This window comes from Limanda limanda, chromosome 6 (genome assembly GCF_963576545.1).
Source record: "Limanda limanda chromosome 6, fLimLim1.1, whole genome shotgun sequence".
Taxonomy (NCBI): Eukaryota; Metazoa; Chordata; class Actinopteri; order Pleuronectiformes; family Pleuronectidae; genus Limanda; species Limanda limanda.
The window spans coordinates 2,175,071-2,192,756 of record NC_083641.1 but is presented as its reverse complement, the minus strand read 5'-3'; the positions used below and the strand labels follow the sequence as shown (position 1 = coordinate 2,192,756).

General features: G+C 41.8%; 1 protein-coding gene across 1 annotated transcript in view; it reads left to right on the top strand.

Annotated features, from left to right (window-relative positions):
• The first annotated feature begins 241 nt into the window (after window positions 1–241).
• Window positions 242–17,686, top strand: part of LOC133003767 (eukaryotic translation initiation factor 4 gamma 1-like) — a 46,519-nt gene continuing 29,074 nt past the window's right edge. Inside the window, exons 1-6 of the mRNA XM_061073567.1 lie at window positions 242–267; window positions 10,107–10,159; window positions 10,404–10,525; window positions 11,941–12,027; window positions 14,648–14,680; window positions 16,993–17,187. Of these exons, the coding sequence (XP_060929550.1) occupies window positions 10,451–10,525; window positions 11,941–12,027; window positions 14,648–14,680; window positions 16,993–17,187 (390 nt within the window). The 5' untranslated portion in view covers window positions 242–267; window positions 10,107–10,159; window positions 10,404–10,450. The remainder of the gene's footprint in view (window positions 268–10,106; window positions 10,160–10,403; window positions 10,526–11,940; window positions 12,028–14,647; window positions 14,681–16,992; window positions 17,188–17,686) is intronic.

Genomic DNA, 17,686 nt, shown 5'->3' with positions numbered 1-17,686 from the left:
ATTCTTATTAATATTATTATTCTGAATGGATACTATCGATATTGTTTTTTTTGTTGTGGAGTAAAGTGTTTTCCCTGAGTCATATTCGAATAACAAAACGTCTCTAAACATGTTCACATGTTCACATTATAAAGATAAGGGATGAGAATATTTCCAGGCGACAGTGCTGGGCCAGTTTCACGTGATGGGATTTTGCCGGAATTACCCTGCTACCGGCTTCCGGGAAGATTTTCCGTCCGTCCGGCTCTGCGGACTCAAGGAGAGAAGGTAAAGCCTCGGTCCTGCGCCTTCTTCTTTATTCAAACGCTGCTTTTTACAGGTTCATGTGAGGTCGCTGTCACCCGGAGGCTCTGTGACGACATGCATCTGTACGTCTAAGCTTTAATGTGGAGACAAATCTTTCTGCCGTGACTTTGTTCACTGTGGGCTCCTGCTGTGTTTTCGGGGATTAGCTAGCCAGCCCGCCGCTAGCATCCCATGCTAAGACGACGTGGGTGTTCTTTCTTCGGTTAAGCTAGTTCAGTTAGCAAGTTAACATTGCGATATGCAGCCACGGTGAGCTCTTAATACTACGGTTTTAAGCGTTATACAATAAGTGTTTTATTTTATATATGACAAGCGAGATGTTGACTGTCGCCTCACAATGTTGTGTTCGCCGGTAGGCGCAATTTATGCTACTAGCAACACTAGTGCTTGCTAGCTAGCGACGCAGAAGGCTATATAGGTAGCAGTAGGTCAAATCACTGGTTGGGTCGAAGCCGGGTCCTACCCTGATGTCAACAGCCTGGCAGTTAGTGGCGGAGCTTGTGTTCTCATATTCGTCTGTGTCTTCGTGAGAGAGGTACGTGTGTTTAACATGCTGCTCTATGTTAACTTTATACCTGAACGCATGTGATGGCGATGTAAAGTTGATGCCAGTGATCTGTAACCTTCTGCGCTAGGCGGTAAGTATGGAGATCCTGATAACTCAAGTTACCAAGACAGCTAAAGATATGTGCTGTCATATTCAGTTGTTGGTGGTGGTAACCTACACAAATTAATTATGAGACACTGGTGGATAAAAATAAGTTACGGGTTTGATGTGTTTAACCTTTACGGCTGTTGTGTCTTAATAAACTGCCGCGTTTAGTGCCAGGTCGATGTGCTCCAGGTTTAGCGCTGCTCAGAAAACATGGACCTTCTCATCCGCATCGCTTGTAAAGCAGCATGTACACGAAAGCTGTCGCAGTGGTGGTGTTGAACTGGGAGGGAAGTCTGGAGGTGGCTGACTCAGTGTGGCTGTGTTCAGGACTCATCTCCATCACGACACCTGTGACGGTGCTGCTGTGTTTATACCTGGTTAGCTTTCAACCGTAGTTGGTGTGTAGCACGTCGAGCTAGTGAGTACGAGCGTGCGAGCTAACGACCGGTAGCCACCGCCTCCTTAGCTTGACAGTTATCTAGGTTAGTGTTTCCATTCATTGACGCGGCCGCCTTCAAGTCATTCCACATCGTTGACTCCCCGAAATGCCGCTTGTTTGGTATGAGTTGTGTTTTACATGAAATGGGATGTTGTCATGGCTGAGGTGTGGCTGGCATGAAGCCGGCAACTGTGATGTGCGTCGCGCCAATAGCAGGCGAAACCACGTGGTAAATCCAGATTGGGCCTAGGGAAGTTAGCAACACGGCTAATAGCACAACATCCAGCAGCACGTCTCCGCACCCTTTTCCCTACGTGTGGGATTTGCTTCTTTATTAAAATCCCATGAAAATAACTGTCCTGGTCGTTCGTCGTGTGCGTGAGTAGACAGAGAGACACGCCCATGTGTCACAGCAGAAGTGGCACACAGTTTTAGTGGACGATCCACCGGTGTTATACCAATGGATGATCATCCTGGTAGTCGCCCTCAGACACGTATTAGTGTAAAATTGTTTGTTTGATGGCGGCTGTTCTGGTTTGTGCATGTTTCATCCCTGGTGAGGATCACTTCACCCTGCTCGCTGCAGAAGGCATGTGGCAGGTGTTGAGGACTGCAGACATGTGACCTTATTCCTGAGAATGCTGCCTCTAAAATGGATGCTATCAAATATGCATGGTTAATGGACAACATAGCTAAAATGGACAGCTGTCCATCCAAAGTCTCAGTTTACCACTCAAGCTTAGCCAGAAGAAGAAATGAATGAAGCACCATAAGATAAAAATGCATGATCCGCTAGAAGCAGGCTCTCAGTTTGTCTGACATGAGGACACGACTCTGCTTCCTGTCGTGAAAAGTGGAGTCTGGAGTCTGGGTATGCGTGGGTTTTGGCAGAGTGTTCGTAAAACAGAGGAACATGGGTGGGCAGAACAAGGCTGCACTGGTGTGATGCTGTGTTACTGGTCCAGAACTTTCACAGTCCGTGCATCCCTCTCGTCTTGAAATGACTGAAGCCACATTTGCTTTCATGTGCTTGTCCCTAACACTTTTCCGTTGGAAATGTGATCATTGAAAATCCAGTTTTGTTTTGAGCAGTGCAAGTGGCAGACAGCACTTCTGTTAAGCTTGAGCTTGTTCAGTGTTTAGTCTGTAAGTTGCTATAATTCTGCGAAAAGGAGCATTCCTCTAACTTTACACAGGAAGATTCCTGTCACCTTTGGAAAACAATGGTTCAAATAACCCTGATGATGTCATCAGGTTTTTCTCAAATTGGCCTTGACACTAACACGTAACAGAAATCTGTCAAACTGTCACTACGTTTACATGATGGCAGAAACCCGATTTCGGCCGAAATCGGGTTTCTCTATCCATGGGGGGTTAACTGCTCTATCTCAGGGTACATGGCACTGAGAAATCTGACTCTTGTCCGAAAGCATTTCATACCCCGCTACGATAGGTGGCGCGGTTTTCATTACAGCTAGTGGTGATACTGCCATTTCCGCTTGACCTCGTCACCACTAACAACAACAGCCTTCAACTCAGCATGCGAGAAAGATGACGAACGGAGAGCAAGGTGAAGCTACGTCCCTCTACATGATGTTGTGCATGTTTACTCTAGGAGTATTGCGAATGCGAACGGCGCATTTGTTTAGAATGGTAATGGCGAGTGCCGGCCGGCACCGGGCAGCGACATTTTATCTACGTGTCGACTTCCGGGTCACGGCCAGGGAGGGAGGGGGGGCAGGATCTCAAGCATGCGCAAAGACGTCTTCTCCAGTTGTTGTCTAGCTTCCAGAGTTACATGCGCGCGTTTTCCGATATACAGAGAAATCCGATCTACTTATCTGGGGGTGGTTATCCGACTTCAGTCGGACACAAGAAATCTAGATTTGTGGAGTTAAATGAAATGGATCTTCGATTGAAACCGGACAACGCCAGAAATCGGGTTTCAATCGGACACATGTAACCGCAGTGTGTGAGTGTGGATTCTAAAATGCGTAGACATGTATCAGACAGACTTACTTCATGTAGGGGTTTGATTTGTCGCATATTTTGGAAATGTGGTATCTTAGTTCCAACTACTTAGATGTCAGTGTCTTTGGAGATTAATCAGCACAGTGGAGTAAAATTCCAGATATCTTAGTTCCAACTACTTAGATTTTGACAATTCTCCTGCAGGTCAGTGGAATACTGCAGAAACCTTTTAGCAAGAGTACATAGCTTTGACCCCCTTCTCTTAAGGCTGGTGCATTTTATATACAGGCTTAAATTGTTCTAAACTTGTTGACCAGCTTGCTAGTGATGGCTTAAGCAAAAATGCTTTCCTGATGTACATAACAGGCTGTATTCTAAATTTGAGCTATAGTTTACAGTTAAAGTGATCCAAATGAATTAAGTGAATCTTGCTGCCACTGGGGCTTTTTGTGTCTGTGTTACTATCACAGCCAACAGTGTGGCTCTGTGGCAGTTACAGATTGACATTTCAGTCTGCAGGTCAGGGAGCTATACACAACATAGGAGTTACTGAATGTGTAAGTAAAAAGCCTTTTATTAAAATCCAAGGAATCATTGTGGTCTTTGTATATATCAGCATTTCTTTAAGTATGTGAAATTTGCTGCAGACCCAGAACTCACTATTACAATTTTTTTCACTTGTCACCAGGCTGTAAAGTTTGCTTCTTTTTCAGCATTAGTCGTATTGGGAAAAACAGTGAGCATCTCTGAATTTAGTAGTAGTTCATTAACACCCTCTTTACTGTAGGTGACATGATATCCAACGTCTTTTACAAAATGTTCTCCTCCTGTTCCTTAGCCGGTCATGGGAGTGCATGAAGAAGGTTATGCAACAGTTGAATGAGCATGTTTTACCAGTTGTGGTGCTGGTGGCTGGATCTGTGTGGTTCTCCATGTCCAACCAGCTCAAGTGACTGGACTGTGTGGGATTAGCCGTGGGGTGAGGGGTGCCTTGCATTTGCTCAAATAACTCCCCCTAAAACACAGATTCCTGCAGAAATCAAGTGTTCTGGTGTGCCCCTCTTTGCTAGTTCTGCAGGCTGCACCCAGAATATGTACTCATTACTCACTTTCTCAAATTCTGCTGACTAATTCTGTGTGGTGTGTGTGTTAGTGGCACAATGATTGTTTACATATCAAGTGTCATTCCTTCAGGTTAAAGCATTACCCCAAACAACTTAAGCTTTGTAAAATTGTGTGTTTGCCAGTAAGAGTAGTAAAGCCTCGGAGGTAGTGTCGGTTGTTGGTCTTAGACCCTATTTTAGCCCTGAGTCTGTTTAGTCAGCATTTCATCTCCTGGCCAGCCCCGCTCAGTCTGACAACCTATCTGTCTGCGGATCAGCTATGAAGCTCCTGTAGAGATTTTATTTTATTTTAAAAAGTCTTGCATCAGATTTAAATGATAAAGTTACAATGACATGGCAGATAATTTGCATTTCATTCTCTTACATTGCTGCCATTATCTAAGCTCCAAGGCTCCAGTGGGGATGAGCCGACCATCAGTGTAACTCAGTGTTTTTGTAAGCCAGAGATCTCATCTAGCTTTATGGAAACCCTCACTCAGTTAAAACTCATTGTCTTTCTGTCTCCTTTTGTTTGTGTGTTGATATAGTCATGGTAGCCATGGCGATTGAAGCCATTTCTGCAGCGTGATTTCCTCTTCTTTGAAAAAGAAAAAACACACTGATTCATCATGACTCAGGCTTTTTACACTGCTGCTTATGTGTGTGTGTGCCAGGGAAAAGGGCGTGAGTCAGTGGCAGAGTTATTGTAGGTTTTGGCTATAAATACAAAATGTGTCACTATTACAAGGAACATATAACCTGAGGAAGATGATAACACTGAAATCAGGAAATGGAGACAAAAATGGTGGAAATAGTTTAAAGCATTCTGCATAATAATGGGTTAATTTCATACACGTATGTATTGAAAAGGTGGTGGTCAGAGGGAGGAACGTTTGCCAGTGGATTCAAAATGATACCAATTTATTCTAAGAGATGTGACTCGTTGAAATTAGATCAGCTTTTGTCAGACAAATTCATCATAAACACTGGATTGGTATTGACACAAGTGAACTAAGTAAAAAAAAATCATGTATTGGCCTGACATGACCCACACTAATCATAGTTTCTTAGCCAGTCAAATCATAAATTGTATTGGTACAAGTCTCTGAACCTGCTAAAGGATAATTTAATAATATAATTGAAATTCACTGAAGCCTTAAATATTAGCTTACTGACTGAGTATCTTCACTTTTTGTAACTAATGTGCTGTTTCAGCCTCAGGTTACTTTACATAACTAGATTGTCACCTGGTAGAGGGCATACCTAGGCCTGTTCAGTTTCCCTTATGAAACCACATTTAAATGAACAAGATTGGATTTTTTTGCACCAAATGGCACACACTCTTAAATATCAGTCCCCTAAACATAGCACACAAGAAAGTTCCACTAAACACTTTTAGAGTTTCAGGGGTGAACGGCGTTGCCACCAAATCCAATACAATTGAACTAAATGATGACCATTTCTTCAAACGTAAAATGCAACAGAAACCCCCCCCCTGAATTTCTCCATACTGCTCCTGTGGGGTCATCCATGTGTCCGTAAGCCCCGGCATTCAAATTGGATTTGAAACAAGGTCATTGATTGTGACTGTGTATGTAACAGGAAAGCTTTTGTAATTGTCTTGCAGTTGATGGTGGACATAGATTTAATTGTAAATGTGATTTGGTTTTAATAAGGAAACTTTGACCCTCCCTGCTTTCACCTGAATTTATCTGAACTGTAATGATAAAATTACGTATTCTGTGGATAAGTGGACATGCAAAAAACCCAGATTATTGGTTACTTGCTGTGAAGATGTGTATTCGTAATTCAACTAGAGCTAATTTCGCAGCACCTTTTAAAGGACTATAAATCCATAATCTATATATTTCATTCTGGGAGGGTTGTGAGGGGGAGCAGGAGCCAATCCCAGCCGCCATTGGTCGTAAAGTGGCGTATATTCTGGTATCCAGTGTATTGCATGGCCACCATATTGAAACAAACAACCATTCACAATCACACCTAAGGACAGTCTAGAGTCCTCAATCAACCCAAATTTCAGAGGAAGAGAAAATCCGCACAGAAAACAGAGACCCCGGCCAAGCAGGGATTTGCACTAGGAACATTCTTGCTGTGAGGCAGCTATGTTCAAACTACAGTATTATGTTAAAAATACTGAATAGAACTAATTTCAGTTTACCACGGAAACCCTTGAAGCTAAATTTACAATTTTAACTTGAACTACAGGTTTACATTATTCACCTGATGAAATATTATCCAGAGCAGGAACTTAACTGAACAAGTTCATTTGTTGTTGTGGTGCGGTTTAATACTTCTCTGGTTTTACCCTGTGCATTAATTATTAAACAGGTTAGACAGACTACATTACAGAAGACTAGAACCTGACTGGAAAAAAATTGAAATCCGATATGACAAAGAATTTATTTTGATGCTTCATATATTACAGTTTAATCATAAACTTGAGGAAAATCCTAAGAAAACATAAATGCCTCCAACATTTTACTGTAGATCCTGTATTTAGAAAATAAACACTTTTAAAAGTAAACATCTTCTGCAAATATTGGCTCGTATTAGCAAACATAAACAGATACCGATTTGAAAGGCTCATATAAGCCAATATTATAGTTCAACCAATATCTTAGTCAGGCACTAGAAAAGACAGCCCTCAAAGAACCACCTCAATGCAACAAGTGAGGGAATGGTCACCACAGCAATTTAAATAATTTGCAATAAAATAGATTGCACATGTAATTTCCACTTGAGAACAAGGAATTGAACAAGGGTTTAAAAGAATGCAAAAAATAACACAGCAGATTACTCAAGTTTTTCCTGTCTTGTGTCTAAGCAGTGTTTTGAAGCTATAGGAAGAGTTATAATGCCAATCTCTTCCAAAAACACACATTTGAGATAATGTTGCCATGAAAAACCAATGGGTACGTGCTGTGAAACCTGATGCCTGTTGAAACAACATTGTAGGAAGTCAACCTCTTCATGTGTTGGTCCAAGAAGAAAGCCACTGCTCACAAAACTGCATGATTTTATACAACTTTAGAGTTGTGTTGATATAGGGCTTTAGAATGTGCAGGAGACAGGCAGTTAAAGATCACACTATAAATCTTCCAAAACACAGAAAAACACACCCAACTCCTTAACCTGGCCAACTATGTCTCCTGACTTTAAATAATAGAATATCTTTAGTAGGGCTGAACGATTAATTGCATTTGCGATTTAATCGCGATATGATAAAACGCGATTTCCTAATCGCAACGTGCGCGATTATCATGTGCGAACGAGAGTAGCGCACCGGGCTGCCTTCCGCAGCCAGAATGCCGCGGGACAACACAACTCCGCTGATCCAGAAGATAGCGAAGCAGGCCTGCGTCACCTACATGGTGCAAACACAGAGCGAGCTTATCTCGCTGGTGATCGCAGTGCGGGCGGAGGACCTGAAAAGGCCTCCCCGGAAAAGCAAGCCGAGCTCCGGGGCCGCGGGGCTCCGGAGCCGCCCGGTCACCTACACGCACATCTGCGGGACGGAGGTGTTCAGCATGGGAGTGTTCCTGCTGAGGCCCGGCGCCTCCGTACCGCTGCACGACCACCCACACATGAACGGGATGCTCAAGGCTTTACAGCGCCTCATGTCTGCTGTGTTGTGGCTCCACACACACTCTGTCTGTTACGTGACTTGAGTTCGAAAGGGTTAAAAATCACAGTCTGAGGAGTGGGACAATTTCATTAACTTCAGGAAACTGTTCATACATGCAGTTGTACTGTTTGATATATGGCCTGTGCATTTATCTGTTTTTTATTTATAACTTTTTTATTTACTTTGATTTTACAAAATATTTTCAAAGTATAGTAGAGGCAAATTCTATGTTTCAGTTGTGTGAAATGTTTCTGACTTGGGAGCAGTAAGGCACCTATAATTTTAAATATTATTTAACACTAAATGTATCTGATATTGTGTTGGTCATATTTAAATCATTCATTACGTTCTGTTGGGGGAAAAAAATTGGATCAAATAAAATAATCGCATATTAAATCGCAATATTGGGGAAAAAAATCGCAATTAGATTATTTCCCCAAATCGTTCAGCCCTAATCTTTAGAGAAGGTAGATTAACAAGGAAGAGTTGCAGAACATTTTGCCACAGAATACAGGTATGATGCATAGGCCTGTCGCGATATGCAATAAATCAATTAATTGCGCGATAAATTAAAATGAGCGATAATTTTTTGCCGGCTGCAATAAATTCCATCCGCACGCTTCAAAGTAACTGGATATCAAAAGTTTTTAATCCGGTGTATCTGCCCTCTCGGCGGATTGGTGTTTTTTTGCCCCAACTGAATTCTTCAAGGCAGCGCGCAGGGTTAGGCATTCAGTTGGTGATGGTTATTATTTCCTGCAGCGCAGCCTTAAAGGCCGAGCTGAGGGCACAATAAGTTAACCCCTCACGTGTCAGTCACTTGTAGCATTGGTCTCTATGTGGGAGGCGGAGCCCTGGCGTTGCACAGTGCAGAGTGCAGCATGAAAGTCCCGAGAGGAGAAGAGCAAGAGAAAAAACATTTGGAAGAATAAAAAGATGGAGTTGGTGTCTAAGCCGAACGCGACAGCTGCCGTGTGGGAGCACTTCGGCTTCAAACCCAACGGCCGGGGCAAACCAAATAACCTATGCGAGCCGACATGTCGCATTTGTTTGAAAACAATATTGACAAAACGCGGCAATACAACAAACCTGCATCTTCACCTAAAACACAATCACCCGATGCAGTTTTCCCAGCTTGGGAAAAAACAAACAGATGGGAAGACTCCGTCTTCCAAACAGTCCACAATCACTGGGGCGTTTAGTCGGCAAACAAAGTAAGCACCAGCTAAGAGAGAATGTTTAGCACAGCTGGCCACATTGTTACTCCTGAGAGATCCTGCCTTAAGCCACACAAAGTCATTATTTTTTTTATTTATTTATTGTTTTTGGTTGTGTTTGGTTTTTATTCAAGAGCATTTTTGGTTAAAATAATTTTATTTATTGTTTTTGGATGTTTTGTTAATTAATTCTGGATATTTTAAATGTCTTCCAGATGTCCAGTTCCAGTGTTCTTTAAAAATAAAAGTTTATTGATGTTCGAAAGAGTGTACTTGCATTATTATGCCATTATCATTATATAAGTTGAAAATGGTGTCAAAACGGCAATATTATCGCTTATCGCAATAATTTCTGGGGCAATTAATCGCACAGAAAAATGTGTTATAGTGACAGGCCTAATGATGCATTTCCAGGGCTGCAGGAGGATCAATCTGTCATGAAAGATAAAGACCAATATACAAAATGAAAGAATGAAATCTCGGCAATTAATGGTCTACAGACTTATGTCTGGTTGGTTCTTAACTATAAACCCTTTCATTATGTTAAAGTATTTCTTTTTTTTCAAACTTAAGGTTTCCTCTTTGGTTTTGGCGACTTCGATCATTAGTAACGGTTATTTATACAATATTCCATCTGTGTCTGTTTGATATGCTGAACAGTAACCCCTCAAGTAAAAACAATAGGTATAGAAGATGCTGTGAAGTTAAACTGAAATGTGCCATTATATTCTCTCTGGTAACAAGATTTCCCCTTCTGTCTTCCCCGTAGGACAAACTGTTCCTCAGTGTAACCAGACTTGGGACCTTAAAGGATTATTAACTGTAAGTACAGTGTATAAGCCGTGACTACTAACAGGAAATATCAGCTTAGGATTTACACCTCTGTTTCAGGGGGAGGAAGTAAACCTTTGCCTTTTCTCTTAAAAGAAAATGTCCCATATTCTAGTCAAACCTTCCTGCTATACTTTGTACTATGTTGTTGCTCATGTCGCAGGGGTGCTGAATGTGATACCCACTTCTGAAGTTGTCATTTTCATAACCTTAGACCCATTCTCTCTTTCTGCAGATTTGTACACAGGTCCACATCCGCCTCCCCATGCAGAACTCCAAGAAATGAATAAAGCACCACAACCTATAACGGGACCCCCCTCTATCCCCCACCCGGCCCCCTCCCCTGGCCTGTCACAGGTTATGATCCATGCTACTTCACTTTCTGCACTGGCTCTTGAAGGGCGTGTTGCTTTGTCCCACTTTGTTTCTCACAGGCGGAAAAAGGGCTCTCGTAACACATAATGGAAAACAGATCACACAACAATGCACTCTCTGGTAGGGAAGGGTTACAGCAGCCACCAGAGGATTTTCCACTATGTCTCAGACAGTGCCTTAACGCAGTCTTTGTACTTCACAGTAATTGTCAGAAGTAACGGCGTGAGCTGCCAGTGTAACTTGTGTTACAAGGAGGTGAATGGTTGACACCTGGGTCTGTTTGGTTCTTTAAAGTAAAGGCCGGCGCATGCTTCTGCGTCGTCAGGGGCCCGCAGGCACGCAGCTGTACCGCAGGACTCGTTCTCATTCATGGTTCTCCAACCGTTGCGCGTGTTGCCATGCAATTCCCCGCCAGAAAACTAGGCGCAGTAATGTTTTTTGTCGAAGTCGGCTCTTCTTCGTGTGTTGCACGAAGAAGAGTGATTTATTTACATCGCCACGGCGGCTCCGCAGAGCCTTTTTCTGGCGGAAAAATCCGCCGGTTAGTGACGGGTTATACTAGTGGACATAGTGTCGGATCTCTTCTGCCAAGTGCTCTTCTATCTGGTCCATATTCGTTCTTCTAAATCTTCCGTGGTTTCCGGGCATGAACCGGAAATGCGACTCCGGAAATGATGTAGTCAGCAGACCAATCACAGCCCTCGCGGCCGGGTGACGCTTGCAGGGCTTTGCCGTCTAGTTAGAAAAATTGGCCGACGCACGTAAGGACGTAGGAAGGGCCGTGAGGGGCCCGGAAGGGCTCCTGCGTCTCCGTTCCCGTGAAAACGCAGAAGCATGCGCCGGCCTTGTGTTACCTCCCCAATTAGCATATGCGGGAAGTTGCCAATATTTTGGGGCTTCTGGTGTAGACCCCATCGTAAGGCTCAGTCAAATCTTTTACCGACATAATGAGCAATACATTTAGAGGTATTTTAGGTCCAGTGGATATTTTGGCTATTTTCTATTAACGGCTGTCTGCACATGAATGCCGATCAATTTAAAAGTTGATAGTTGATACCTATAGTCGATGTGTTCCATCTCTTTTTCTCTCCACACAGACTGTTTACTTGAGGGCAACCAAAGCCTGCTCAAACATAATTGCTCAAACTGGAAACCAGCTCCAAAATGTTGCTCCTCACCTGCAGATTCTGTAGATCCACATGCAGAATGTATTTATAGATATTAGCTCACCCTAAAATAGAAAAGATGCTGGTATCATGAGGAAAATAAACAATAACCTGAGCACAAATATTGGCCGCACTACCTGTACAATTGTTGACCACTTTTCATCCCACTTGCTCCCTGTCCCTCCTAAATCCCATTCTTCTGCTGTTAATATCACTTCCTGTCTCTTGCAGCCCTCATTCCCCCCCGGGCAGCCCCCTTCTGTTGTGTTTGCCTCCCCACCGCCTCCACAAATGAACCCAACACCACAGACCCGACAGGTAGGCCTGCCCACTGCTCACCCAACCCTGCAGCACAAAGTGGTGGATTAAGGTCCATTCATGAAAAATAATTACTAATTCCAGGGTTTCCCCCAGAAAACTTGTTAAGCCTGGTGGTAGGGCTGCTAGAGAAGCCTTCTCGCGGTCACCTCAGCTACGGGGGGGGGGGGGGGGGGGTCATGGTTTTGACGTATACTCAGTGAAACACTGTGTTGAAGGAGCGTTCTGATGTCTGAGTGTCAGTGAAGGGGTCGGGGTGGGACATGCGACTGTGTGGACCATTAGGATGGGCTTGTCCGGGGATCGGGGCTCAATGAGTAAGTAAAGTGTTGACGGAAGAAGCTATGTTATTCAGCGACCCTCGGAAGAGGCACAATTTCTTACGGTGTTTCTAAGTTGTTTAAAGTTTTATTAAGGTGTACGGTGACAAGGACGGTTCAATAAACGACCTGAACATCAGTTAAGTCTCACCAATCTTTCGGGGGATCTGCTACACCGTCTTTGGTATCATGTTTCTGGTGCATAACATTATTTTATTTTTTTTTTAAATAAATAAACAAGCGACGCTTAGCCTGGCGGGGGGGGGGGGAGGGGGGAAGGCCTATAAAGCACTGGAGGAAACCCTGTAATTCTATTACATATCTACAACGGAGTATAAGGGCCATATTTAAAAAAAAAATGCAGAATTTTGGACCACTACCAAAAATGCCCTCCTCAAAGCAGGAATGTTTTTTGTGGTCCTTTCTTCAGCATAGAAACAGTTTCTTTCACAATCTTTTCAAAGTCTGGATACTTTAGATAATGTGGTGCTGATGAGCCAAAAATATTTCAATAATTTGTGAAACCTACACCACAGTATAACTAAAAAAGATTCTCAAAACTCCTAATTTTAAAACTCTATAAAGTGACACGTAGCCTAAAGTAACTACTTTATTCTCAATTTAACTTAAGACTTATTTCGTAATACTACGACTTTATCTTTGTAAATCTACGTTTTTCTCATAATCTCCCATTTCCCCCCTTTAATTGGCCCTAATACTCCGCCCTACATATCAGAGACAGAAGTTATTAAAACAGTCCGTCAAACTGCACCTTTTGCGGTAACTTTCACACAAGTGACTGAGTTACTGCAGGGCTCCAGAGTTTGACAATTTTGGTCACACATGGGATACTAACCAAATACAATACGAACCTGAAATCTAATCTAAAGCCTACCATCACATCCTGTTTACTGAACATGTATTCTGTGTCAAATGTTTCATATTTATTCAAGAGATATTTTTGTTGCCGGAGCCCGAGAGTCCATTAAATGTCTGATTATGGTTGTGTGTGGTTTATCGTTTTATTTATTTAGGATATTTTAATCTTTTTCATTTTAATTAAAATGTCGGACTGAATATTCTTTACAATTTAAGTGCATTGCTTTTTGAAAGGATGCACTTGCATGATTATGCCATAATATTATCATTATACCGGCGGTTTTAAAGGGTTTCACAATAACGATGGCGTTATATCACTTTCGCAATAATTTGTGGTACAAAATAGCGTCCAACTAAATGTGTTATTGTGACAGGCTTACCTTAATATTTTTGATGATGCATTAAGTGAGAGGTTTCCTTGTTCAGATTACAGCTTTAGTTCTCTGAGGATTTATTTCATATCCAGGCAAACTTTGTACAAAGACATATCTTTAACTGATTCGATATTGAATCAGACTGAAATCAAATCAAGACCTTGTGAATCAGACTTGATTTGGGGGAACAGTGGCAATACCCAGCCCTAGTTCGACATTACCAATATATATAAATATGGGAACTGTCAAGTAAGGTTGGTGAATTATTGCAGTGCCAAGTGGTTAACATTTGTTGGTGCCCCTAAATTACACTATGTGCTAGTGCGCTTAAATTAAATAGTTAGGCGCACCTGTTCAACCACCGCTCTGTATAAGTTGCCTTCACGTTGTATATCTAAGTTTAGTTTTCTGTAATTCCTGGCCCTCACTTCTGTCAGAGAAATCACAGACAAACGACTCCAGTTATAAATCCTGAAAGTATTAATGTCTTTTGTGTGCAAGTTTAGCACAACTTCTGCTCCCTGTCGCCATCTGAAATCCTCTCAGTAGAAAACACAGTGTAGAGTCTTTTGCACAAGTGTGTAAATTCCTCAGAACATTTGCATGTTTGTTTGCTTCTCACCGGTCCTGCACCATTTTAGATGTCAGTATCAGCCTGCCCTTTATACGCCTCACAAATTCTAACATCGTAGTCAATACATGCTCGCAACAGCCTTCTCTACATGGTTTAAACTCCTTTCTCACTCTTACTCCTTGATGCTGGACGAAATGCAAGTGGCTCCAACTGTAATTTGTTTTTATTGTTTTTCAAGTCAGTCCTGCTGTATTGATCGTGTTTAATGTATTTTTGACCAATTTTTTTTTAAATGAGATGGTTATATTATAAATGAATTGTAAATAGCAAATACTAGGTGACCACTACAAATACAAGAACAAAAAAAAATCTACAGAAAGTGGGCTCACCCCTCTGCTGTAATGGTCTGGAAAATGTCATTGATCTTGTGCTTTTTCTAACCTCTGCTCTGTCTGCCTCTCCTCCTCCTCTAGTTTGCCCCAGGTCCCCGACCTTTACACCAACAGGTACTAACAGCACAAGTGACTAACATGACAGGGTTTGGATAGATGGGGTTTATTTTCTTTTGTATGAAAGACTTTCATCTATCACCTGGATTTAATCATCGGTAGACACCAAATACTAATCCCATACCATTTAAACAAATATCAACTTTTTTATTGTATTTTAACAGCTGCAAGTTACTGACACATTTCATAATTGATGGTTTTATGTATTTATTTGTCAAAGGGTTTAATCTGAGCCAGGTCATATAAGAATGATAGCAGACAATAAAGGCCAGAAAATTTATTTTATTATCTAGTCATAACTGAAGAAAATCACAAATATATAAATCTACTGTTAATGCTGTCATGAAGTTTTCCAGGTAACCTTTTTTTTTAGGAAATATTTTTAAATATCGTTACAGTAATGTTTACTTCCTAACCACGCAAGAATCTGAATTCAGATCAATAAAAAATAAATTATTTATTACATTAAATGATGTACCAAACATTTTGATAGACCTGAAGAATATACAATGACTTGATAGAAAATAATTTTAGTTGCCATTATTATTGAAGATTTCCCCTTTTGTACATGTGGGAATTTAAGCATTAGATTTAGAACACGACCAAGTTGTGAGTCAGCTGTATATATTGGCCTATTATCAATATTTGTCCATATGTTGTCGAACAGGTAAAAACCTTTTTCCAGAATATAAAGGGGTATAATATGCTTGTGGTAATTTGGAATTCGAAAAGCAGAGCGCAGTCAGACTTATGGATTACAATAGTCAGCCCTGTCTGCAGTAATGTTCTCATCGTTTTCCCATTACAGTCTCAGATGTTTGGACAACCGTCATCCACAGTCGTGTGATAATGAACAAACTATTTTGAACGTGTGATACAGATAGATACAAAGTTGTAGTGATGTCAGACAGAAGAGAAGTAATTAATGTGTGATGAGGTTAACCTATCTGAAAAGTTAATTTAGAATCATGGACAATATTGAACAGTGCGCAGATAAAAAATAGTTTACACTGTCACGTATTATGTTGGAAATCAAAGGATCTTCAGTTAACTAAAATATATATTTAATAGTTGGGATGTCGTAACTGTATTTGACGTATTAAGCTCTTTCTTGATTTGTTAGAATCTCTGTTTTAAAACAGTTGACACATACTAAATATTAAACAGTGAGACCATTCCAGTCTTCAAGATATATGCATTATCATGTCAAAATTAAAAAAAATCCTGTAAAGGCCATTTGACATTGATTTGTTTTTATTTGATATCTTGAACTTAACCTGCTCCAGGTCAGGTAGGCGGTTCAGGATTAGTCACCATGGTGATTGACCTTGATAGGAAGTGAACCATCCTCATTGGAAAGGAAACATTTAAGCTATACACGCTGCAAATCCTGCCTCGTACTACAGGCCCCCCTCATTTTCCCTCTGCTAGGTCAACCGTCATGTTGGTCATCCCATGTGTTTGCCAAATTAGCTAGTTAGTTAATTGTTTTTTGCAATGTATTTTAGCTGATGTAGTTTCAAGACAATAAGTTCTAGTTTATGATGAGTCAGTGTTCTGCCTATTGTCTGCATGCTGCTTGTTAATTCACTGCTTGGCTCAGAATGGATGGTTCCTGGCCTTTCTCTAACTGATGGTGGTTTTCTCTTTCTCTCACTCCTTCTCTTCCCACAATCCTGTTGCCTCCATATGATGTGTGTCTGTGTGTGATCTGTGTTTGTGCTGCTGAAGGGAAGCTTCAGGTCGCTACAGGTAACTCATCCTTTTTCTTCCAGTTATTCCTTCAGTCTTTCTGCCCTCATCCTCATGAGGAATGCATATGTGTGTGACTAATATTTGGCAGCTTTGTTCTTTGTTGGCTTGGTGTAATTTCGCTGGCTACGGCAGTTTGCTCCCAGGCGAGCAGCAGAATTTCAATGAGGAGGCTCTGAATGAACCTGCATTAGCGGCTTTATCTCTCCAGGCAGGCAAGGCCAATATGTTTCCAGTTGGAGTGTTGCCACAGATTCATTGGCAAACTTTGAGCCTTGCTGTTAGACTGGACAAGCCACCCCCACTTGGTCCAATAGATTAAATCAGATCAGGGTACTGGGGGTATCTTTATGTCAGAGGTTTCAGAAAGATAACCAAATAATTCCCTTGTTACTTTGTCTCTTTACTACCCTAATTCATCCCATTAATCTTCCAACATTTTCCTTTAAACCTGTTCACCTCTCACTTGTCTTTCCCACTATCATCTACATTTGTTCTATGTCCTCACGATATCAATCTCCATCCTCACCTTTTATTCTCACCTCCCTGCTGTTTAGCCCTACTACACCAACAGGGCCAGCTTGCCTCCTGGTAGTGGGCCGCGAGGTGTCCCTCCCAACAATGCCCCTCGACCCGTGACGCCCACCCATGTCTACCAGCCAGGCCCTGGCTCCCAAATGATGATGATCCCTGGGCAACAGTTGCCCTTCGCCAACTCGCCTCAGGGACCCGCCTACTTCATACCGGGACAGGTAGGGGGCACAAACTGGGATGTTATCAGCTAGTGACACTGCCAGATTGTCCTTGTGCACAAACCAGATGGTGTAAATAATTGAGCAGACATGGCACACCACATTTACACACATACATTTCTAAGTTGATGAAAATAGAAAAAAAACATTTTCCCTTTTATGCCTGTGTAAATGTTAAGCTTTTGTTATCCACCCTTTGTTGTAATAAATGTTCTATACATTACAGACACAAGGTATTAAGTCCTGCACAGGTCCATTTTTTTTTTTACATTGTGGCACTTTTGGAGCCGTTACCCGCAATTATCTCTTAAGTCCAATACAGCTCCGCTGGGACATGTTAATATAAAACACGCGACCTGACCTGTAACCCGTAATGAAAACGCATGCAACATACACACCAACTAAATACGCACTCACATTAACTAGGTTATGTCCTCCTTGTTCTCCTTTTCTGGTGACTAAGTTGTATTCTGGTTACAGTATCTGCATTGTCACAGTA